General features: G+C 34.9%; 1 protein-coding gene across 1 annotated transcript; it reads right to left on the bottom strand.

The window, feature by feature from the left end:
• Positions 1-347: 347 nt before the first annotated feature.
• Positions 348-19730, bottom strand: LOC138307081 (uncharacterized). Its single transcript, XM_069247708.1, has 4 exons — positions 19392-19730; positions 10294-10378; positions 622-707; positions 348-353 (listed from the first exon to the last, which is right to left on the bottom strand). Exons 1-4 carry the CDS (start codon positions 19689-19691, stop codon positions 348-350), a joined length of 477 nt encoding a protein of 158 aa, XP_069103809.1. The 5' UTR covers positions 19692-19730.
• Between the last annotated feature and the right edge of the window lie 5853 nt (positions 19731-25583).

Here is a 25583-nt window from a genome sequence, read left to right as displayed (position 1 = left end):
AGACAGGGACAACTTCTTACTTTATACAAACGTGATGTACATGTGCAGGACAAGAGCCACCCCTTCGTGGTGCCCCGTCGAATTAAAACTGACTTTCGATTTATATCATTTTAACGCTAAAACAAAATTGTTTGAGAACGATTAATAACAAATATATCGTACAGTTCATACGTCACCGATCGTAAATTTGAAAATCTTTTAAGAATATGGACAAGCTTTCGTTTTGTGTTCCAAAAATAGCATACGGCGGTCTGTTTTTAAAATATTTTGGGTTGGTGTTCCCCACGGTTTCCTGGCGTTGTATTTTAACAATCATTGTAAAGAAACCGTCAATATACAACTGAAAATCATATCTAAACATACAGAACAAACTGTTTTAGGTTCATGTCTTTTTAAGTGATTTTGGTAGCTCGTGTCATAAAGTATGTATTTTAAATATATACTTTGAAAAACATGTAATGTTATTACATAGATCAACTCTCATAAATATAGAATACCGAAAAAGACCATAGTAGTCTTAGACAATGGGTTAACGCTTTGTGATATTTTGCTATACTACGCGTATTAATTGAAATAGTTAGGATATTTCAATACTTATTTTGAAGAGTAACATAAACCTACAATTGTGTTGTTAGCAGTCATTTGTTGGTCTGTGAAGAGGTAGCACTTGTTGTTGAAAGGAACCCAATCAGCTGTCGGGCAGACATCTGGAATGTTAAAAGTCATTACACACCAAACGTATAACATGGCTCTGTACAGTTTCACTAACATTCATTAATTAAAAGTGTAAACTGGCATAAAACATACAATGTGTGAATATAGATACTTATATATGATGGTACTATGGACATTGTGGAAAATGTCGCATGAAATATCACACATTTCACGCCATGTTTCAAATTTCGGGTAATATAGGAAAACCGCATTGCATCATGTGACCAACATCGACATTTCCGAGCTATTTTAAACGTGTGCACGTGGAAAATCAATATTTAGATTTCATTATTTATTATCTTTTAGTGGTTTTCATACTAAATCCAACTTTCTGTTTGGCGATACTTTTTCTTCATACTACTATAATTAATTTTTTTTTTCATACCAAATCTGGCTTTCTGATTGGCCAACCTTTTTTTTTGCATACCACTATTAAACAAGGACATAGTCATTCAGATCCCCGCCAATGGAGATATCAAAGCTGAAGTAAGTTTGATTGTGGAGACTTATGTGTATGAAAAAAACCCAGGAAAAAGGAAGTTGAGCCAAAGAAAGATGGAGTATAATTCAAGTAGAGCGGGGCTGCAATTGTTGAATCAGGTATACAGCCTTGACATTTATATTAGACTATATACACAAAGATGAGTGGAGTTTTGCAAAGTAACATTTACCATTTACCATGATATTTTCAGCAATGTTTCCATGGTAACGGAAAAAGTGCAAAAAATGAAAACCTAAAAATAGCAAAAGGTACTACTAGACCACAAAAGAATGTGTCTATGAAGTTTCGTGGAAATATCTCTGCTGGTTTTAGAGTTATGCTCCGGAAATGAACCTGCTACAAAAATATGATATTTTCAGCAATGTTTCTATGGTTACAGAAAAAAGCACAAAAAGTGAAAACCTAAAAATAGCAAAAGGCACTACTAGACCATAAGAACAATGTGTCTATGAAGTTTCATGGAAATATCTCTGCTGGTTTTAGAGTTGTGCTCCGGAAACAATTCTTACACAAAAATCTGCCATTTTCAGCAATGTTTCCATGGTTACTGAAAAAAGTACAAAAAAGGAAAACCTTAAAATAGCAAAAGGCACTACTAGACCATAAGACTAATGTGCCTATGGAGTTCCGTGCATATATCTCAACCGGTTTTCCAGTTATGCTGCGGAAACGAACCTGGTACAAAAATATGATATTTTCAGCAATGTTTCCATGGTTACGGAAAAAGTGCAAAAAATACCGCTACATGTAATCCTCAGAAAGTATTCGAGGGGATCTATTTTCATGTATATGTCCCGGTTCCTACGTACACGCATATTGAAACTTAGGACTAATCAGAAAACAACATAGCTGGCAGGCACCAATGCACATACATTTGGAATTTGAAGTATTTTACTTCCACGTTTATAGACTTCATATGCTAAATTCGGCTGAAACGTCTTTTCACATGGTCAATTTTGCAATATATTTTAAAATTGTTCTTTATATCTACCTGATTTTATTTATTCATGGATTCCAAACAAGTTGCCAAACTTCCAGAAAATTGTCTACTTTTACAGATCAAACATCAGTAATTTTAGCCATAGTGTAATTTTGTAGAAAACCGTGTCCTTTGAGTAAGCATTTTCACGCTATTTTTAAAAACAAAAATAGTTTCATGGGAGTTTTAACGGTGCGAAAATAATGATATTTTGAAAATGAAACATCAGAAGACTCACCATGTAGTACGAACTGAGAGAACAGACAATCTTATCGTTATACCAATTTTGGTATCGAATTTCAGAGAGCCTACAAATAGGCCCTTTGGCACTTAACGGTAGTATCACAAAGCCTATATATAGGCTCCGTGGCACTCTAGGGGTTAAATAACTTTGCGAAGACAAATTCGGTAAATATTGGAAGTTTGAACTTAGAGATGCGAAGAAAAATAATGTATAGCACTTTAAATGCTTTTTCTATGACAAAATAAGAACAAAAATTATGGATCATACAACTTGAAAATCCATAACTTAACCGAAGTTCAGGAACAAATATGAAAGATTTTCCTTACCATAGTTACGAATCTTAGATGCCCAAATTTACAATATTATCATACGATAAGCAAATAGGATTCCATGATAAAGATGATCGCCATATTGACGAGTCTCATGTCTAGTTTACACCACAGGGGGCAACCCAGGGGAAAAATAGGTACTTTGAGGTATGCCTAAAGTGTACCTAAAAGCTACCTAAAAAGTACCTATCAGAATAGGTACGTTTTAGGTATACCTAAAGTGTACCTAAAAGCTACCTAAAAAGTACCTATCAGAATAGGTACGTTTTAGGTATACCTAAAAGATACCTATGGTTTTTGAGATATACCTAAAATGTACCCGATTTGGACTTTGAAATTCTCAAAGTACCTAAAACATACCCAATTTGGACTTTGAAATTATCAAAGTACCTAAAACATACCCAATTTGGACTCTGAAATTCTCAAAGTACCTAAAATGCGCCTATGGTGAACTTTGAATATTTTAGAAATACCTATAATGTACCTAGTTTCAACTTAGTTTTTTTTAGACTACCTAAAATGTGCCTCATATTGACTTCATTTCTGAAATTGAATGTTACAAAGTACCTAAAATGTACCTATTTTTGACTTAGGATTTTTCCATGCCAGGTCCAAGTATCTGAAATATGTTAGGATGGAGTAATATGTGACTATGATAAATTGATTGATGTACATATTAAGACTTGAATATATTCTACATTCTCAAATGTACTTCTTTCCTGCGTTTTCTGTGCATTAAATTACATGTAGTCTTGCAATTGGATGTGTCAAATTTCCTCAGAAATTTTCGTTTAATTATCTTCAAATATATAATCATTATTTGTACAAAATAATACTATAAATTCATTATTTTTCCTTTTCAACATTTGTATAATTTTCTGTTCAGCATTTAATCACAGTTATTTTAAAATTATAAGAAACAAATATCCTTGGTTTATGACGGTAATCAAAATCACAGGGCATTTCTAAACATGTAAATTTTCACACCTGCATTGGCATTAACTTAAATCTTCCCAAACATGGCCAATTTTAAAATTGTTTCACATCTTACAGGATGTAATAAACCATGTTTAGAACATTATGAAATAATTTTGATGACTTTCAGAACAGATTTACGTCAAAATACCTGTAATATTGGTGTGTTGAAATCCAGATTGAGATCGATGTACATGCAAAATAAATCCTTTAAATTTACATACAATTAAACAACTATCCATACATTCCATTAAAAGGGGTCTGGGGCCCATTATCCAGCTTGGATTAAACAAACACTCTACTTTATAGGTATGGAAATTATCGTTCAAATTAGTGATAAACACACGTGTAGTGAACATGTTCTCCAAGCTGCATGCCGTAAACCGATATGTATACAGTAAACAATTTTGTCGTAAATAGCTAGTCAGACTGATACTTGTGAGTAAACATTCTTTCCATTATAATAATACCAGGAATACTTTATTTATTTACTTTCATCAATCATCAACATCAAAATTGGTCGAAATATTTGTGCTGAAAGCTTCACTGAGGCATAGTCTGCATGCCGGAAACCAACAGTAAACACCGTTGTAGTAAATACGCTGTCGCTGATTAAATTATCTTTCTACTAGAATAACACCAGAAACACTTCAGTTATACAATTAAATCAATTAACAACTTCACCAGTTGAAATATTTGCCGAAAGTCTCACGGAGACAAGGATTTGTTTACGATGTACAGGGGAATCCCGGCCGGGGAATCCCCTTTGTTAATCACGTGACTTTTCGCGGGAAAAAAGAGGAAGGTGTTTACGGAAGTATTTGAAAATGTAAACAACCCAGGCTCTCCTTTGCCGTGCCTACAGACGATGTTTTTATCTGTATACCACAGAAATTCAACTTGATGGGGGTTTATTTCATGCCTGTTAGCTGATGCATCAATCACGGCAAGTTTAATATGTCAGAATTCAGGTACGTTTTCAATTTTCACCGTAGCTCAAATTACCGGTTACAAGCAGCAGTTTGTAAATTTTAAAAATATCACAGAACCAAAATTTCTTGTTTTGGTAAATAAATAAGTCGTATAACTACTGAAAGCATGGCTTAGATTATTAGTATACCAAGTATTTCATGAATTTTGGACATAATTTAGATGAGTTTAAACGATTTTGATTGTTTATTATTATTATTTTTGAATTCACGATTTGAGAAGAAAATATGTAGGCCTACTGTCTATTTGTTCTTTATCTCAAAAAGTGTCTTTTATGGGTTTTGGTATGCAAATTGTGATGTTTTGCACACAATATACTATTATTGAATTAAAAAATGTAACTTGTAATATTAATATATATCTGGACGTTGTCTTCATGCTGGCAACAGAAAAGTAGGTCTCATCAATAATCGTCACCGACATGGAAGAGAAAGAGAATGCCCGGGTAATTTTCCTTAATATTCTGTTAAACAAAGCTGCAAAACTTTGATGATTGAAAGCTGTTACAAATATGCATGGAATATTTTGAAATACAAAGCATTTTATGGGTCCATATTTGCATGTAATTGGCTGGATTTTGATTAATTAAAATTATAATTCAAATATAAATATGTGAAATTTATTTTTAAATTGGATACACAGTCTTATATGAATAAAGAAATCAAGCTATAGAAAGTAGAAGATATATATTTATCTTCAATTTGTACATAAATATGAAATTAAAATGTATTTGTTTACATTTTGGAATTTTATATACAGTATATTTCATATTTATGGTTCTAATGATTTAGTATTTATCTTGGTGAAATTTACTTCTTGATGTATGTATGATGCTTCCAATTAGCTTGTAATGATTCATATAATTTTTTCCAGGAATATCAGAATGGGCCATGGCGAGGAAAGAAGAAAACAATCACAAGTTAGACCGATTATTGGAGATTTGCACCAATCAGTAGGGCTGGATCAATATATCGATATACCGATACGTATCGGTTTTCAGCAGTGTATCGAATATCGATACACAAACATGCTGTATATCGCTGTATCGTTTTAAAAACTCAACCTACTGTTTTCGTTATAGAAATAGGAAATTCCAAACAAAATTTATTCTTAAACATCATGTTTAAAGCATCTATGTCACCTAGATGGATTAGAAATGTCTTTTCATAGCTAAGAATACGAATTGACAGAAATTAATCAACAGAGATAGTGAACCAAATCAGATGTTTGGTAGGTTTTTGCCAAGTTATAGAATGTTTTATAAAAAAATTGTCTTTTATCGACACAATATTCAAAACACAATGGTCAACTGAATTTGAAAAAAGGTCGACTGTATCGTCAATACGTATCGTGTATTTTTTCACTGTATTGTCAATACGTATCGTATCGTTTAAGACCTTCCAATACCCAGCCCTACCAATCAGACACTTTCATTGGTAAAAATACTCATAAATATGGAAATGAATTGTGAATTATCAATGTTTGTGTGCAAAAGCAACTAATCAATTCATTCACAAATCTAAATGAATTAAAATATTAATTGAAATGATGATAATTCTAATTGAAAAACCACTAACATAGTACATCATTCTTATAATTATTATAATTGGTCGCTATCCATCATTCATTTTTTTTTTACTTTCATCAGGTAATACTGTGTGCATTGGAGGTAAAAAGTGGAGAAGACACTTCCCCCGGCATATACACTACAAAAGATGATTATATTAGGCGTGGTAATGTATGTAAGGATTTTATTAAAAAAGATTAATTTCATGTACATGTAGGGTAAACTTCATGTTTAGTTTATTTTCAGTGTTGTATGCAAAGCAAATGTGACTTAAAGGTATTTAATAGTTAAATGAGGGGAAACAAATTAAAAGAAAAAACAACTAAAATATCCTTTTTGGTGATAAAAATCAATTCTTTAATGTTCTTTTTCGAAAACTTTTCCAGGTCCTAAATGTAAAATCAAGGCCTTGATTTCAAAGGGTGATATGATCACTTATAACCTAGATTTCGCTGGAACATATCATAGCAAAACTGAAGGCAGTTCAAGAGAAAACACTGACCAATCACAGGCCTGCAGCAGATCTAGAGATTTAGTGATGCTCAACTTCAAAGCCATGCAATGTACAGTTAGTTGAGTCTTTTGATGTATATCAAAGGACCAAACTATCTTCTCATCTGATGTCATACACAGAGCCTTCAGTTTCGCTATGACATATTCCCAGGGTGTAAAAGATTATAAGTGATCGTAACCCCTGGAAATCTAGGATGGGCCAAGTATTACAAGGCCCTTATACCTATACTTCAATTCACTGGAACTTCTTGGTTTATATGAGTTATCATGCCCTACATTGTGACCTTTGACATACATATACAACTAAGAATAGTCTAACATATCTACAGTAGAACTTTAGTTAATGGTGGAGATGTGGAATGGTAGTCTCATTCAAAGAAATTATTGTTGACTGTTAAATCAAAATGTGTAAGCATTTGTTTCCCTAAGTTGAGTAAAAACAATTTTAATGAGCTTATCATAATAAAGCGTTTGACTGGTTAATAATAGCGGAAATTTCAATATATCTGCATCCAATGATGTAAAGTGGCCTTGCTTCACATTTTGTTAACTCTTGTTAACTCCGTCTGAATGTGTGCATATCTAGAATGCTGTTGTTTAGATGGTGTAAACCATTCATCAAATCTTTCAAAAACTGTTTCAGTGTTAAATTGCATTATACTGATTACATATTTCGATAACTACTGGTGTTTGGATCTTTTGGATTCCTGCATGCTTTAATATTACCATTATTCTTTCAGTAAACTCCAACAAGAATAACCAGAACAACATTATCCTGTGCAAATCCGTCCACATTGTGAAGAGATATATTCATCAGCTGCAATCGACATGGAAACACTGTACCCTTTCCCTAAGACTACATCGCCACATCCAGTGTCTTATGATGGATTAATTGATGTGAAAATGCTAAAAGGACATGGATAGTAAAGCTTTTGAAAATTACTGCATCAAACATTGACTAATTTATTATCAAAAATATACATGTATCTTGAATGATGTATTCAACTATCAATAATATTATGTTGATTATATATGTGACTTGCAATTGATCAGATTTGTTTTGTTTAAAAAGCAATTTTTAAAATTACAATAAACTTTTTAAATGTTTTCTATTTTCATATTTCTATATCATGTTTTTAATGAGTTGTGAGCTCATGTTAAAAAACATGGGACATGTTTTAGGTAGCTTTCGGGTACGTTTTAGGTAGCTTTCGGGTATGTTTTAGGTAGCTTTCGGGTACCTTTTAGGTAGCTTTCGGGTACCTTTTAGGTAGCTTTCGGGTATGTTTTAGGTAGCTCTCGGGTACCTTTTAGGTAGCTTTCGGGTATGTTTTAGGTAGCTTTCGGGTATGTTTTAGGTAGCTTTCGGGTACGTTTTAGGTAGCTTTCGGGTATGTTTTAGGTAGCTTTCGGGTATGTTTTAGGTAGCTCTCGGGTACCTTTTAGGTAGCTTTCGGGTATGTTTTAGGTAGCTTTCGGGTATGTTTTAGGTAGCTTTCGGGTATGTTTTAGGTAGCTTTCGGGTATGTTTTAGGTAGCTTTCGGGTATGTTTTAGGTAGCTCTCGGGTACCTTTTAGGTAGCTTTCGGGTATGTTTTAGGTAGCTCTCGGGTACATTTTAGGTAGCTTTCGGGTATGTTTTAGGTACTTTGTATGTTTCGGGTATCTTTTAGGTATATTTCTCTGGGTATGTTTTAGGTAGCTTTCGGGTATGTTTTAGGTAGCTTTCGGGTACATTTTAGGTAGCTTTCGGGTATGTTTTAGGTACTTTGTATGTTTCGGGTATCTTTTAGGTAGTTCTCTGGGTATATCATAGGCAGCTTTCGGGTACTTTTTAGGCACATCATGCCACTAGGCACATATTAGGTATACCTAAACTGTGCCTAAAACATACCTATATTGACTATATAAAACCCCTCATCATTCTCACTCTTTTCCTTTCTTACCTAAGGTATACCTTAGGTATACCTAGGTACACCTAAAAAGTACCTTAAAGGTACCTATTTTTCCCCTGGGCAACTCAATGAAAATGGATGTTGTCATACATTTTTTTGTATTTGGAGGATGGACTGATGCGTATATATGACAATCATGTGATTTTTTTTCAAAAAATACGAGATTTGAAAAATTATTAAAAAACCGGGATATTTACTATATCCCGATTTTTTAATAATTTTTCAAATCTCATATTTTTTTTAATAAAAATCACATGACTGTCATATATACGCATCAGTCCATCCTCCAAATACAAAAAAATGTATGACAACATCCATTTTCATTGAGTTGGCCCCCTGTGGTTTACACAGACTTAAAATGACTCGGGTTTCTATAATGACATGTACAATGCATATGGTTAACCGGGAATAATAACGTAATGAATAGTTACCGGAGTCTTGAAACTTCATGTAAATTAAATGAATAAAGTCGTATTTCGTTACTAAACGGCCAGTTTAGTCGGATAACTTCTGAAACGGCCATGTCGCCCAATGCTGATGCTTTGGAACTCTTTAGCGTCAATGAGTACATTTTTCTAAATGTATAGTATTACCCAACACAGGCTATTTTACCCAAAACCAGATCGAAAGTTACTTCATTAATATTTTTTCCGGGATATTTTGACACTGTGTTTTACCTAATGTCTGGTAAAATGATAGTAGCATGAAATGCTGGAGATTATTTCATTAATGTAAATTTGTAAAAGTAAAACCCCAATAATTATTTCTGGATACATTTCTATATTTAAATTATTAAATCAAATAATGTACACAGTTTTTCAATCACATATTGATAAAATATACAGTATTGTACAGATGATAGCATTCTCTATCTCTGGATCCATACGGACTGTGAGTTGGAACCAATAAGGATTGTGAATTTCGTGAATGTTGATTTTAAAATAAATTGTAAACTTCTATTATCTGTGTCTGGTTTTCTTTTGGTCACAGTGCTTGGCTGGGAACGAACCTTTATTTTATGTTAACAGTCCTTACCAAAAACTCGTACATGATTATTATACCGGGTAGAGGAAACGTTACAACACAAAAATTAGAAAGCGAAGTAAGTGTTTCCTTAAGTTGACGAATGTTCGTGAAACTGGTGTTTGATACTTATTCCGGTGGTAAGTTGCAACAGATAATAATTGGTAACTTAGAAAAGTAAGACTAAGAAACGACAGTGTTATCGACGAGATAGAAATTTGAAGAATAAATATCTTTACATTCGATCATATTGCTATATTAAAAGGATTTAAAGCTGTTCCAGCTCATTTGTTTTAACGTCCTATTGTCGCCAAGTGTCATTTGATGCCAGGATTTAACGGACGGTCGATACGTTTCAGTGAAACCGCGCTATAATGGTAGAAAAACAACCCACAATTTTCCACCACAAATACTGCCAAGCGATGATTGGTACCCCTATGAAGGAAGTCATACTGTTTTATTTGTAATTTAGTGTGTATCGGTATAATTTAAGGATACGTACCTTGATCAAGACAAACATGGTTGCCATCCTTGGTTTCAACACAAGCTTGGGTGTCTGAACATATGTCACAGTTGGTACTGTCCATCTGAAATTTTACAATTAGCGATGTTAAAAAGACTGTTTCATTATGCACTAGAATTATATCAGTATGACATTAAAACCGCTGCAACAAAATTTTTAATTGCTTCAATATACTGCAATTGTATACTGCATGGCAGAGGTGGGGGGTGGGGGGTGTACTCGTATGCCGTAAAAGTGCTCTGCAAAGGAGGAGTGCCAATTTAGGCCTTCTGGTGGCCATTAACGATAAGCATTATTTTTTGTTAACAGATAACCGGGGGTTAGGACATCAAAATATCATATTTTTGAATGATTTTATAAGGAATAAGTATGCATTGATATGTTGAAAATAAAGCAAATCGGAAATATAACTTACTGTAAAAAAGTGGCCCAATTTTTAGAGTGTCAATTTTCTAATGGCTAAAGTGTCATTCCTGTTTAATCTCCGTAACTCACATGACTTTTGTACAGGTATTTTTTTTAATTTAAAATGATTTCCGTATTTTCCTGAGTTATAACTATTTCCCCTGAAAAACGGGAGTGGTGTCTATAGGTCTATATATAGGTGTGTGGATAAAAACTAAAATCAGACCAATGTTTTGTGATTCACATGGGGGGAGGTCGTAGGTATTTATCGCTAGTTTAATAGGGTTTAACATCTAAATAATCGCAGAAAAGTGTTTAATGCTATAACATGCATTGGAAATATAATAAAATTGAATTTTATTACGTCAGAGTCATAGATAATGTTCTATCGTTTCTTTATGACGCATTATGACATCGTCATTCTCATGTAAAACCGTAGGTTTTACACACTGGTGTCGCAAAGTTATACTGTGCATTAGAACAATCCAGAGAAGTATGTTTAAGACAGAATCGACCGTTTGAAGCGTGGTTATTTACAATAACAACACATTGGCGGACTAATTTTCACCAGGATTGTTGGTTAGAGTAAATAAATATTTAACAATAAACAAGAGGCCCAGAGGGCCTGTATCGCTCACCTGATTTGTAATGCCAACTAATGTTCTGAATACAGGATCATTGTTTCATTTCTGAAGGAATTTAAAGATTTACCTGTAAATTCCCTGTTGGGCCCTACTCTTTCTGCTCCAGGGGGTCAGAGCCAAACTTTATACAAGCTCTGTTCCCCTCCCCCCAAGGATGTTTCTGGCCAAATTTGCTTAGAATCCATGCAGAGCTCTAACACCAGTAGCGATTTAAACCCCTATTAAGCCCCGTCCCTCCTATCACCGGGGGATCAGCCAAAATTTATACAAACTCTCTTCCTTTTCCCCGAAGGATGTATCTGGACAGAGTCAGAACTCTTTTACAAATTTATAAGATTTACCTCTATTTCCCCTATTGGGTCCCGCCCCTCTTGCTCTTTGGGGGTCAGAGCCAAAATTTGTACAAGCTCTGTTCCCCTTCCCCAAAGGATGTTTCTTGCCAAATTTGCTTAGAATTCATGCAAAACTCTATGACTAGTAGCGATTTAAAGGATTCACCTCTATTTCCCCTATTGGGCCCCGCCCCTCCTGCCCCTTGGGGGTCAGAGCCAAAATTAATACTAGAACACTGACACGTCAGAAAGGGCCCCGCTATGTGTCTGACGTGCTTAAGTGGAAAAGTAGTATTTTGACAACAAATTCTTCCGTGTTAGCTATATGTTGCTAATAAATAATTAATGTCAACATTAATTGGGAAACCGATGATGGTACATTATTATAATTCTTTGGAAAAAGTCTTCCAAGTATTTAACTTGAATCCTGATTCCAAGCTAACATTACATTAAGAGCATACAATTAACTCAAATAAATTTGACCTTGACCTTTGACTTAGTAACCTTGGCCCATGACCTTACCTTTGGACAGTCAACTCCTTGTTTAATTCTGAACAACTTTGCATCATAATGTTATAACAAAATGTTTATCAGTTAAGAGCAACAACATTGTGATTTTTTTAAATGTTAAAATCCAAGATGGCCGATTTTTTAATTTAATTTCAGCCTGAAAAATTACCAAGCAGATCTAGGATGGATGGGGAATCATCATGTAAAATATGGGGAAAATACTCCACTCCCTTCCATCATTAATGTGCAAAAGAAAAAAAACGGACAGACGGACGGACGGACAGACAGACGGACGGACAGACAGACGGACGGACGGACAACCTGATTACTATAGGGCACCCGCATCTCGATGCGGAGCCCTAACAAACTCTGTTCACCTTCCCCCAATGATGTTTCCGGCCAAATTTGGTTTGTTTGATTTATTAACGTCCTATTAACAGCTATGGTCATGTAAGGACGGCCTCCCATGTATGCGGTGTGTTGCGTGTATGTTGTGCGAGGTGCGTGTACCGGGCAACTGCGGTATGTTCGTGTTGTCTTCTTGTATAGTGGAACTGTTGCCCTTTTTATAGTGCTATATCACTGAAGCATGCCGCCGAAGACACCAAGCAACACACCACACCCGGTCACATTATACTGACAACGGGAGAACCAGTCGTCCCATTCCCTGTATGCTGAACGCTAAGCAGGATCAGAAACTACCATTTTTATAGACTTTGGTGTGTCTCGGCCAGGGGACAGTTTGGAAGAAGAGAAAAGATAAGATCCTAATAATCGCCTTTTACGATCATGCAATAGGGGCAGCAGGTACAATTCTAACGCCCTACCTGCAGGGCAGCCAATCAAAGTGAAGGGACTATTTTTAACCATGTGAAACATGGCAGGTAAATCGACCGATTATAATAGCTAGTAGCAAACCAGGATGGTAGCAAATATTGATAACGATGGCCTGATATGAGGTTACAACAAACAAATTCAAATGCATGTTTAATGAGAACTAAAGAAAGGTATCACTGTATAGAGGCATCAATATTTAATTAAACCTGATTTAATTTTTTGCTTATTAATGTTTTTTGTAATCTAATCTGGTAAACATCAATGCAGATTTACTGACTCTAATGTGTAAAATTCAAAAGTCGCACACATCAATACCGGTTGTTCGAAAAAAATGAGCGTGTATACGTTTTCACGACATGATTGGGGATGATTCCCCATTCTTGGATAGGAGCTTGGCCCAATTCCTGTAATGTTTGGGCTGGTTTAGGGGGGAACGTACACGCTTACCAGGGCATCCCAAATGTGCCATATAGGCGACAGATCTGGGGATTTTGCTTGCCAGTACAACACATTGACATTATTCTGGGCTAAAAAATGTTTACGCGCAGTGGTGTTGTCTTGTTTGGAAACAATGCCTGGTCCATGTTTATGCAAGAATGGAAGAACCATGGGATTCACGATTTTATCACGATAACGAATGGTATTGAGGTTACCGTTCACAAAAAGGGGTCCGGTACGTCGTACGTGTACACAGTTAGCAGCATATATATTGTTCACCGTGTCTTCGCCATACTCGAACGCGCCCATCATCGAGTCCAAGACAAAATTGCGAACAATCACGTAGCATCCAGCGGCGATGTGAAAAACCCAATTTACAAGGTTTTTGCGATGACACGCGGTTAGAATAGGTCCACTGTACTGTCATTGCACTTTGAAGTTTGCGGCTCAGAGATGATTTCGGACAGTTCCTGCACTAATTCGACGTCGGATGACATTGCGAGCGTTTCACAAATGTGTTCGTAACTTTTTTGAGTAACTTACGAAAGACCGTATGATTTGGCCTCATACAGATATATCATTTGTTGAAAAGGTTGTGTAATTATTGCAGTAAGGAAACCGATAGTTACAATATCAATGAAAGGGCCAATTTGAGGACTCGGCCACTGATCAGGGAGGTGATGAAGTCTTATTAGCCTTGTCATAAAAAGTATAGATAATATTAACACAATTATTTTGGTTGTATAATAAAAATGAATAACGTTATGTTTGTGCATGCGATACATTTAAAACCCCGTACAGTTGGAATCAGCCTGAGTGATATTGCACATCCCTGAATAATATAACATCCCATAGATACTAATGCCATACTCCATTTGAAATGATACCTCTGCTTTGATTATGTTTGTAGTTCATAAAACAAGCACATTTTTATGCAAAGTGACGACACTCAGGTTTACATTGCCATTTATCATTTTTATTTTGTTTGATTAGTTTAAACGTCCTGTTAAGAAGGTGAAGGAATTCGCCGAAGACGACCTGGCAACTGCCACAAAAGGGATTCGAACTTGCGACCCAGAAATGATATGCTTGTGGTAATATGTCCTTATCCATTCGGCCACCGGGTCTCTCAAGTAGGTCGATAACATCAATGATAAAAAAATGAAAAAACAAACAAACAAATAACACTCCGCCTTGTCAAACGTCCATCCAATACAATTAGACTCAATTCATTTCGAAGATATTATATTATTAGTCATTGAAACTATAATGTTATAGAAAAAATGTTTTGTCTTAAATACGTAAAGATGGGGTTACAAAATCCGCCCACGTGCCGAATTTTTTCAAATTTTGCAGTGTTAAAGGTCTAGGTACATAACTACTTTTTATGTGCTGTTTATTTATTTTGTATGTTTTAAAAAGGCATAAAGGGCCTGAAATGATGTTTTCTAAAATTACTTTGGGTATATGGCAAGGGGACTCCTTGTGTCCATCTTTTGAACATAATTTTCATTTTAATTATTTTTGTTAATAAAAGATACTTCATTCTTTATTTCATATCCATTTATAATGATATTTACGAATTATTTTTACGACAAATTGATTTTGAAGCAAAAAGACCTCAATTTTTTGTCAGGATAAAAATTGAGGATATTGGGTTTGCTCGAAATATTTGGCATGTTATCGATTTTGTCCACACTTTTAAACCATTTTAAAAACACGCTATAGGTATAATCTTATAAAAGATACTTTTTAAAAAAAAATTGAAATCCGGGAAAACAGCATTTTATAGGCTGAAATGTAGCAAGCGGAATTTTCTAAAAAATCAATATTTGCCCTAGTTGACCATAAATTTAAAATTGATCATAGACACCATAATAAAACAACAGTAAGTGATAGAATTTTTGTTAACCAACATATGTACTCAAACATTATTGCATTTCTATTCATGCATCTTCCCTAACAGTACAAAAAAGCCTAACAACTAGATATGCTCTTGAGTAAAACAAATAGTTTCTTTTTCATATCAAAAATCAAATAATTATTGGAAAGAAATATATTTTCGTCAGCAACTTAAACGCAAAAGATACAAATTAAAAATATCCATCTCTCTTATGTAGATAAAAACTATTTTAAATTGAATTAAAAATGATTAAAGAGGGAAACAGAGTTACATTTGATTTTCAAATAAAGTATGTATAATTTAAAAATAATACCAGCACCACAAAGGCTACAATCTTAATTTTGAGCAATCAGACGGCTTTTATTTCGAAACAAGGGCAACAATGTATTTAAAACTGTTACTATCTCAATCGGCATACCCCATAACCCATATGTACCAATTTAGATTATATCTAATAATATCTAAATTTCAACCAATCAGAGACCTCGATTTTGTTTCCATGGCAACCAATCTTTTAAAAAGGGATTCCATGTTATTCAGCATATTTTATAACCCATATATACCAATTTTCACTTAAATCTGACAATATCTAAATTTCAACCAATCAGAGGCCTCCATTTTGTTTCCATGGCATCTAATATTTTTGAAAGTGTTACCATGTTATTCAGCATACCTCGTAACCTCTACATACCATTTTTCACTTCATTCTGACATCATTTAAATTTCAGCCAATCAGAGGCCTCCGTTTTGTTACCATGGCAACCAATATTTTAAAAGGTGTTACCATTATATTTAGCATCAAAAATTATTACTGCATACTGATTTTCACATACATCGGACTCTGGAATCATAAACTGGAAATGTATAACTAGGTATACTAACAAATAAGTGGTCCGTTGCTACATGCACTCTCTATTTTGAAGTCACTCAAATACAGTTTTCCCGGATTTTAATTTTGAACCTAATTTACACATTGACAGAAAATGTCATGGGAGTATTTTTAAATGGGGGTAAAATTGTGGACAAAACCAGTAACAGGGTAAAATGAGATGACAAAGAGCAATGTTTCGTTTTTGCTTTTTCCAAAAAGTGTTACTTTTTCGTAAAAAATATTATTTCAAACAAAATTTTCAGTTAAAAATCTAAAAGAAATGGCTTAAATATAAAATATACGATTTACTCAAATGATTTATGAATAAAAAATGTAGAATATTTAACAAAGGCTAACCTTTTTTTGGCATGTTTGTGCAGGTAGTCTTAATGAAAATGACTACAAAGAATTCAGGCCCTTTGGGCCTTTTTAAAATCACAAAAGGAAAAAGAAGTGTCATTTTAAAGGGACAATTAGTAGTACTTTCAATATGCAAAGTTTCAAAAAAATTGGGCTGTGGGCAGTTTCTATGGGATTTTTAACATTAGCTTGAACACCAACTTTACGTACCGTTCTGTTACAATGGTTTACGTAAATCAGGCAATTTCATAAATATCAGTCAGCAGTAAACCAGGGATCGGTACTGGATCCTCTTCTATTTTTAATCTACCTTAATGATATCTCTGAAAACATGTTATGTTAAAGTCGATTGTTTGCTGATTATACCTCTGTGAGTACATTTTGTATGTCGACTAATACTACTCAAAAGATTAAAGTATTTATCAACACTTACATAGACATTTTTGAAAACTTGTCAAAGATATGGTTAATGAAATGTAACGTAAAAAATCAAATACCATCTCAAAACAATGAAATATATCTTTATCGACTGTCCAACACCATAAACATTAAGGCCTTAATTTCTCAAACATTGGTTATTAGTCAAGTCATATTGATTGTATTACTAAATCCGTTGATAAAAAAAGCTAATTAAAGACACTCATTATCTCTTAAAACGTATATAAATGGTGGCTGATTTGTGCCTTTTTCGCAAATCCAACGTTACTTTTTCGCACTTTTTCCAAAGCGAAAAAGCGAACAAATGCAAAAGCGGAAATCCATTCCATAGCTTTTCCGGGTTTTTCTTTTGGCTTTTTTGTTTTTTGTTTTGCTTTTTTTTTGATGTTGGAAAAACCCCGCGAAAAAGCGAAAAAGGCACAAATAAGCCATCATACATATACATCCTCTGGAGGAATACACATCTGATACTCGGATGGTTGTTTAAAACAGGATTACCTATATACACATGCAAAAATCACTTTGGAACAGGGTGGGAATTATTATCACTCGGAAACCTTATCTTATGCTACCCGTAATATGGACGACTTCACCTTACCACAATGTAGAACAGGGCCCTGTTTCTCTAAGCGGCCTAAGTCAGGGACTAAGTTGAGTCGGGACTAAATTCGAGAATTAATCAGATTGGGGTTTTACTATCAATTAACCACTGGCTGTAAATATTACTTTATAGTTGGACAGTCATTGGCATGGCTTTTATCAATACAATGAGAACGATGCTACAAAGAATGAACAATGAACAAAGTGCAACCACGATTTCATGACTTCTTGCCTTAACATTTTATTGGTGTTTTAGCTCACCTGGCCCAAATGGCGCGGCGTCCGTCCGTCCGTCCACATTTCCTTTAAATCATTACTAGACATAGAGTTCTGCATGGAATGTAACCAAATTTGGCCAGAATAATCCTTGGGGAAAGGGGAACAGAGATTGTATGAAGTTTTTCTCTGATCCCCCGGGGGCAGGAAGGGCGGGGCCCAATAGGGGAAATAGAGGTAAATACTTTCAATCGCTACTAGTCATAGAGATCTGCATGGAATGTTACCAAATTTGGCCAGAAACATCCTTTAGGGCAAGGGAACAGAGTTTGTATAAATCTTGACTCTGACCCCCCCCCCTTGGCGGCAGGAGCGGTGGGGCCCAATAGGGGAAATAGAGGTAAATTCTTTCAATCGCTACTAGTTATAGACTTCTGCATGGAATGTAACCAAATTTGGTCAGAAACATCCTTGGGGGAAGGGGAACAGAGTTTGTATACATTTTGGCTTTGTCCCCCGGGGGCAGGAGGGGCGGGCCAAATAGGAAAAATAGAGGTAAATTCTTTTAATAGCTACTAGGTATAACCAAATTTGGCCAGAAATATCTTTGGATGAAAGGGAACATAGCTTGTATACATTTTGGCTCTGACCCACCGGGGGCAGGAGGGGCGGGGTCCAATAGGGGAAACAGAGGTTAATTCTTAAAATCGCTACTAATCATAGAGTTATGTATAGAATTTAACAAGAGTTTGTATAAATTTTGGCTCTAACCCCCTGGAGCGGAAAGAATGGGCCCCAATAGGGAAATTAGAGATAAATCGTTAAATTCCTTCAGAAAAGAAACAATGATCCTGTATTAAGAATATTACTTGTCATTACAATAACCAGGTGAGCGATACAGGCCCTCTGGGCCTCTTGTTATGTATATGTATTAGTGATTAGTTAAATACAGCCTGTATGCTACAACTTCAACATGTAGATATTGTTTATTTGACCAAACATTGCTCTGTCACTAACATTTCGTAACGGCGTTAGGCCTTGGTTTATTATATGGTAATGAAATAATTCACTTGAAATACTAGTATAACAGTCGAACGACTACGCGTACCGATATTTGCGTATACTAAAATAAAACGATTGGTCCTGAAAGGTTGGGATTCCTTACAGCAGAAGCTGGGAAATGTGATCAATAAGTTATTTTACATGGTTCAATCTATCAAACAGCCGCTCATAACAGACTTCTATTTCGGAGTCCGTTAAACACAGTCTCAAAGGTGCTGTTTTCTGCCTGAAAATTTAACTAAATGGGGTCAGTAAACATATGTTGTAGTTGTAGACACAATATATAAAGTTTTTTATGACATATACACAAGACATGACCAAATCCTCACTCAGCGTGGATTTTCGAAGCGGAGTTCTCGAAGTCATATGTGTTTGGTATACCAAATTAAACCTTCGCATGCCAAATATAGATTTGTGTTACTTTCATACCAAGTTTGTCCAAAAAGAAAATTTAAACTTACCTGTAGCGATTGGTCATCCAAAACTGGCATATCGCCTTTTTCTTCGTAGGTCATCATGAGGTCACACGTGAGTTGATCCCTGTCGTGGTGGATTGTCTCACAAAGTTTGTATCTCTTACATATCTTGATACACTGGGACACCCCAATGATGTCTAACCGCATGAAAGACTTATATTTCCTGTTGGAATCCTGGTCCACGTGAACATGTTTGGTACACTGACCATGTCCGTTAATAAAAACAATGATATTGCAAACACATAACACTGTCAAAGTGAGATTTGTAAGCGAAAAACAGAACATCACTGTGGCACACTGTTTTCTGCATTAAGTCAAGTCTGCCAAAACTGTCGTTCTTCTAGATATATTGTCGGTCGTGTTATGTTGATATATCCCAGCAAATGCAATTTACTAGGTGCATTGAATGGTTAAGCCAATCGCTGTATCGCAAGTCATCATATAAATTAGACAGTTACGTATTCAGTTAATTTAAATGTTTATTTGTAGCGATCGATATTCAAATGGAATATTTAATGAGGACTGTTACCTGACTCTCTATATCAATGCAAATAAAATGTTTTCGACTGTTTTTACACTAAGGTGCTTGTTATTTTCTCCTTGTTTCTGGTTTTCTGATTGGCATATTAATTGTTTTCATTCAATGATAAAAAAAAATCCAAGAATGGCGCGGAAACCCGACGTTATCGTGACGTCACAATAGAAACATTGACGTTGCGTATCGATTTGGAAAAATCAATGGAATCGTACGCGTAAACGTATTTCATTTTAATTTGAAATAAATTTTCTTTGCAAACTTTTGTGAGAATCCGCTACGCGGATTCAGACAGTTTCCAAACAGATTTTCTTAAAAAAAAATAAAAAAATAGTGACTTCAATGGTTAAGTACAAATTCTCAGAAACTTTGCACGCTCTTAATTGTTGACGTCATACACACGAACGTGTGACGTCGAACGTCATTCTCAACACGATTTGTTTGATTGTTTAAACGTCCTATTAACAGCCATCTTCATGTAAGGACGGCCTTCCATGTTTGCAGTGTGTAGCGTGTGTGGAGTGCGAGGTCCGTGTTTTGGGACATTGCAGTATGTTCGTGTTGTGTATTCTTGTATTCAAATTATATTTAAACTTCGTGAAGTTATTTTACTATTTGCATCCATAAGAATATATATAGGTTAAGATCGTAACAGGTCGAAAATTCTAACATGTCATCTTTCTTCAGTTAAAGATGCTCCACCGCTGACAAATGGTATTTTTTCACTATCAAAAACAGGAGCAGACGATTAAGACGATTTTTCTTCAGTTACAAAAGTTACTTACTTTACACCATTAACAGCATCCAACAGTTAGTACTTCTAATTTCACTTCAAGTTGAAAAATTTCTTCAAGTATGAAAAATAATTAATTGCATCCCGAAAAAATCCTATATGGAATAAGTACTGATTGCGCATGCACAAAAGTCAAAATAAATCATTTTTTTATAATTGTTATGTAAATCAGACAAATATATACACGATTAACATCAATTATTGTTCAATTGATGTATCGTTGATTTTCGAAGGGCTTTTGATATTAAGACACAGAGTAAGCCTATGGTATAACATTTCTAAATTGGGTATCCGTGGTAATTTTTTAAAAACAGTGAAATCGTTATATAATTTAGTAAAATCATGATTTGCATAGCAGATTTTTTCTCAAATGTAGTCTGTTTATCCCCCTTACATTTTTTCACTGTTTATTTATGATTTTGAAAACTACTTTATCGAAAATGGAGCCCCAACCTACGACATCAGAGAGCTGATTATTTATATGTCAAGCAAAACTTATTTGAACTTTGATTTGGATATATATGGCTACGTCAATTACATGTTGATATTGTATATTTGCCTATTATAAAAAAGAATAAATGATCAGGCCTGTCAGACATTTTTTAACCCATTACATATGTTGAGTAAATGTTGCACACTGTATATATGGTATAAGTACATTTACATATATGTACTACACCACAGTAGATATATCTTGTACATTTATTTTAAATATCACGTATTGCAATTTCACTTACAGTATAAAATTTCTAAACACTTCCCGCACACAGCTGCAGATATACGGAGCGATGCTTGGTTACCTCACCTGTAAATTGACTGACGTGGATGGGATATTCCGTTTTAATACGAAGTCAGATACGTCACTGAATATACAAATAATAATGGAAAATAAGTATAAAAACACGTTCAGTTGCATGCATTTTATTTGCCCTTGTTATTGAAAATAATGACATTGTACTGTAACAACTCAACTGAAAAAGGAAAAGTAAGGGAGTAAACTCAAATATAGAAGTAAATAAAAATCTCGTAAATGAGCCATTCCATATTTAAATAAGCCACGTCTTGTTTTCAAGTTTACAGGATGTTTTACTATTTCATTTCATTTCAACCAATTTTATTGATTAAATCAAAAGGATTGGGCAATAGGCTATGCCTATATAAGCCCTTTCCTAGCCAGAAACTATAATCAAATTAAAGTATATACATGTATTAAGTTGATTAAACAAATTTGGTATGTAACAAAAGAATGTTATTACAATGTATTACTATTAATATGTCAAGTATTATACTCTTATTGATATATAAGTTTGGGAATAAATTTCATATTGGTATTTTTATATATATAATATAAATGTACAAGGAAGGTAATTCATTAATAGACTGAATAATATTATAGTAGTAAGATAGTAATTATTTATGTAATATAACAGACTAGTAAGCCGCTAAAACTTTTCTGAAGTTTTCTCAGTTTTAATGGGTAGATAAGCCAGGGATGCTGTCTGTGTCTGGGACTACAAAAGTCCATAGCCAATTATTAGCAAAAGCCCATAACCCAGGCAAATACTAGATTCGCATCCAATAAAACTGGAAAAAGAGAGTAATGCTTAGTATGGTCATGATCGTGATTTAAAGGCCCACTAACTTTCCGGAGCAAATTTTATAGGTTTCTTAAAAACACATTAATAACGTCAGAAAATACATATCGATGGCCTAAGATGAGGTTACAACACCAAACATATGCAAGCTTTCCTGCGTAATATATGAAAACTTTTGATATTCATTTCGCTGTTTTGCCGTCTGGCGCAGTAGTATTCAACTACTGCGCGGTAATTAGGACGACGGCGGGAAACATAAGACGACCCGCGTTATGAAAATTAACATTTTATTTATTTTAATTATTTTGTTTAGGAGATGATGATGGGTGTAGTATTAACGGTAAGTTAATAACTTTTGCGACTCTACACAATTATCGATCTTGTTTTACATTCCCATTTTAAAATTAAAAGCCGTTTCGGAAAGGTAGTGGGCCTTTAACATAAAAGATTCATATAATAAGATGATTTTTTTTTTTGATCGCCATCACTACCCACCATCGCCATACAGGAAGTTTATATGTTTTACTATTCTTATATATTTACCATTGATATTGTACCTTTTGATATTCATATTACATCTCGTCATTGATATTGCATCTTTGTTATTCGTGTGGTATTGTGATGATTTACAGTTAAGAGTAACGGAGTCACGCCCCTTGAGACAGACTTTTCAATATGAGTTATTCCTCTTGGTGCTGCGCGAGATAAATGTATTGTACAAATGTTATCTGTGACACTTCGATTATATTTGATTATAATGATGAGACATTTAATTATTCAGAATCGTTTATAATACATAATGGTCATTTGATGAATATCCAGAATTATTTGATCAATTGAATAGCGGAACTCTTGCCTATTTTTATAGTGCTATATCATTGAATTTGAAGCATGCAGCTGAAGACACCTAGTAAAACACCACACCCGGTCACATCATACTGACAACGGGCGAACCAGTCGTTAGACACAATTAATGCTGAGCGCTAAGCAGGAGCAGAAACTACCACTTTTATAGATTTTGGTGTGTCTCGGCCAAGGGACAGAACACAGAGCCTACCTCATAGGGGCCAGGGATCAACTGAAGGCCAAAAGTGAGGCGGTGTCAAGGGAGAAGTTAGGAAAATTAATAAAGTTAATGCTCAGCATGTAGGGAATACGACGACTGGTTTGCCCGTTGTCAGTATTTTGTGACCGGGTGGGGTGTTTTTGTTTGGTGTTTCCGACAGCATGCCACAGTGATATAGCACTATAAAAAGGGCAGGGGTTCCGCTATACACAACACGAACATGCCTCAGTCTCCCGCACTGTGTACTACATAAACGCTACACACCGCATACGTGGGAGGCCGTTCTTACATGACTCTGGATGTTTATGGGACGTTTATTAATCAAACAAAGATACCTGATAGTGAGCATGTCCAAAGTCTATAAAAATGGTAGTTTCTGCTCCTGCTTAACGCTCAGCATACAGGGAGTGGGACGACTGGTTCGCCCGTTGTCAGTATAATGTGACCGGGTGGGGGTGTGTTGCTTGGTGTCTTCCCACATAAAACTAATGTAGTTAGTCTATCAATTATTCTTATGTGTGGAAATATGTTTCAGATCTAATAAGAGGATCAGTAATTTATGCAGCAGAAACAAATGCATATGTGCTATATTTGCCAGTTTTAAAGAAATTCACTGCCCATTATATTCTGTCCAGTAAATGTATCCATTATCCCCTCTGTAGCCATTAGCAAAAATAGTTCCTCTATGTCTAATAGCTATATATATATATATATATATATAGTTCTTCAATGAAAACGCCAATTTCAATGAGTTGAATAGCACACCAAATCACAATCTTATTAAGATACAGAGATATGAGGATCTGACAATATTCCATAAGAGGTCACGTCAGGATGACCTATGGAAATGGCCAATCAAATTGGCACTGCCATAATCTTGATCGGGGACGAACTAGTTTGAAAACGCTGTTCGAATAATTTTCGTGTACGTATTTATCTCGCCCAAATTGCAAAACAATGCTCAATGTGTATGCTTACTGGGACGAAATGGCGTTAACAATTGACGTAGAAATATGTAGAACATGTATTTGATCTGGAGTACACGTGGTAAAAGGTCATCCGAACGTGACCCCATATGGGATATTGTCAGATCCTATATTGGACGGAGTGGTTATAAGGATATGTATTTCAATCAGATTGACCAAATCATCACATGTGTGTATACATATATAGCTTATGATGCAAATGGCAAAGTATATAATTGTTTGGATGCTTAGGTTGTTTGATTAAATGTACGTCCTATTTACAGTCAGGTTCATGTAATTAAATATGTATGAACTGTAAAGCCTGTCCTTGCGGGGGATTGTTGATTATGACGTCAAGCGTTTCCGAGCGTTAAATCATACTTTTCAGAGCACACGACGGGAGTTTCGCCGATAAAATACTTATACTGACATTACAATATTACCTGTTAGCAACGATATTTCTCACATAGCTAGCCATGTAAGATAGAGTTGTCCCATGAAAGACAGCTATGTAAGATAAATCTATCTTACATAGCTGTGACGTCACAATTGCCAAACAATCAGATGACGTCATATCAGCCAAAGTTGACGTCATTTTTCTTCTATTTCGATTGATTTGCCGGATTTATTTACCATTTCATTTGTTTAATTTGCATTTCAAACCGTTTTACCTAAGATTTCTTGTTTATATTTATTAATATAAACCAAACTTTGATGAGCTCTTTCGAATGGCGTTCTTATTTTTAAAATCGATCAATTATTTAAGAAGTTAAGATTTTGTCACAAAATGGCTGCCTCACCTTTCGTGCAAGTACATCTTGTAACTCGACAAGCAATGTGAGAAAATAACTCTTTCATATGTAAATTATGTAGGATAGAACTATTCCACCCTCGGGTACAGAATTTTGGGTCAGAAACCTCGGCAAGCCTCGGTTCTGACCCAAAATTCTGTACCCGAGGGTGGAATAGTAAGCCTCGGTTCTGACCCAAAATTCTGTACCCGAGGGTGGAATAGTTTTATCCTACATATGTACATATGAAAGAGTCATATATCTCTATCATAAGCAACGACAGAATAGATCGACACAGATATCACATATACGTCATTACTACCGTCCTACAAATTATTTACCTGAACTGATGAAACAAAATTACTTCATTTAATTGTAAAACGTTGTAGTGACTGACATTCAGGACATTTCCTTTAAAACATGCCACTAGAG

Source organism: Argopecten irradians, chromosome 14 (assembly GCF_041381155.1).
Source record: "Argopecten irradians isolate NY chromosome 14, Ai_NY, whole genome shotgun sequence".
Taxonomy (NCBI): domain Eukaryota; kingdom Metazoa; phylum Mollusca; class Bivalvia; order Pectinida; family Pectinidae; genus Argopecten; species Argopecten irradians.
The sequence above is the reverse complement of the archived record's forward strand: the minus strand, read 5'-3'. Positions and strand labels throughout refer to the sequence as shown.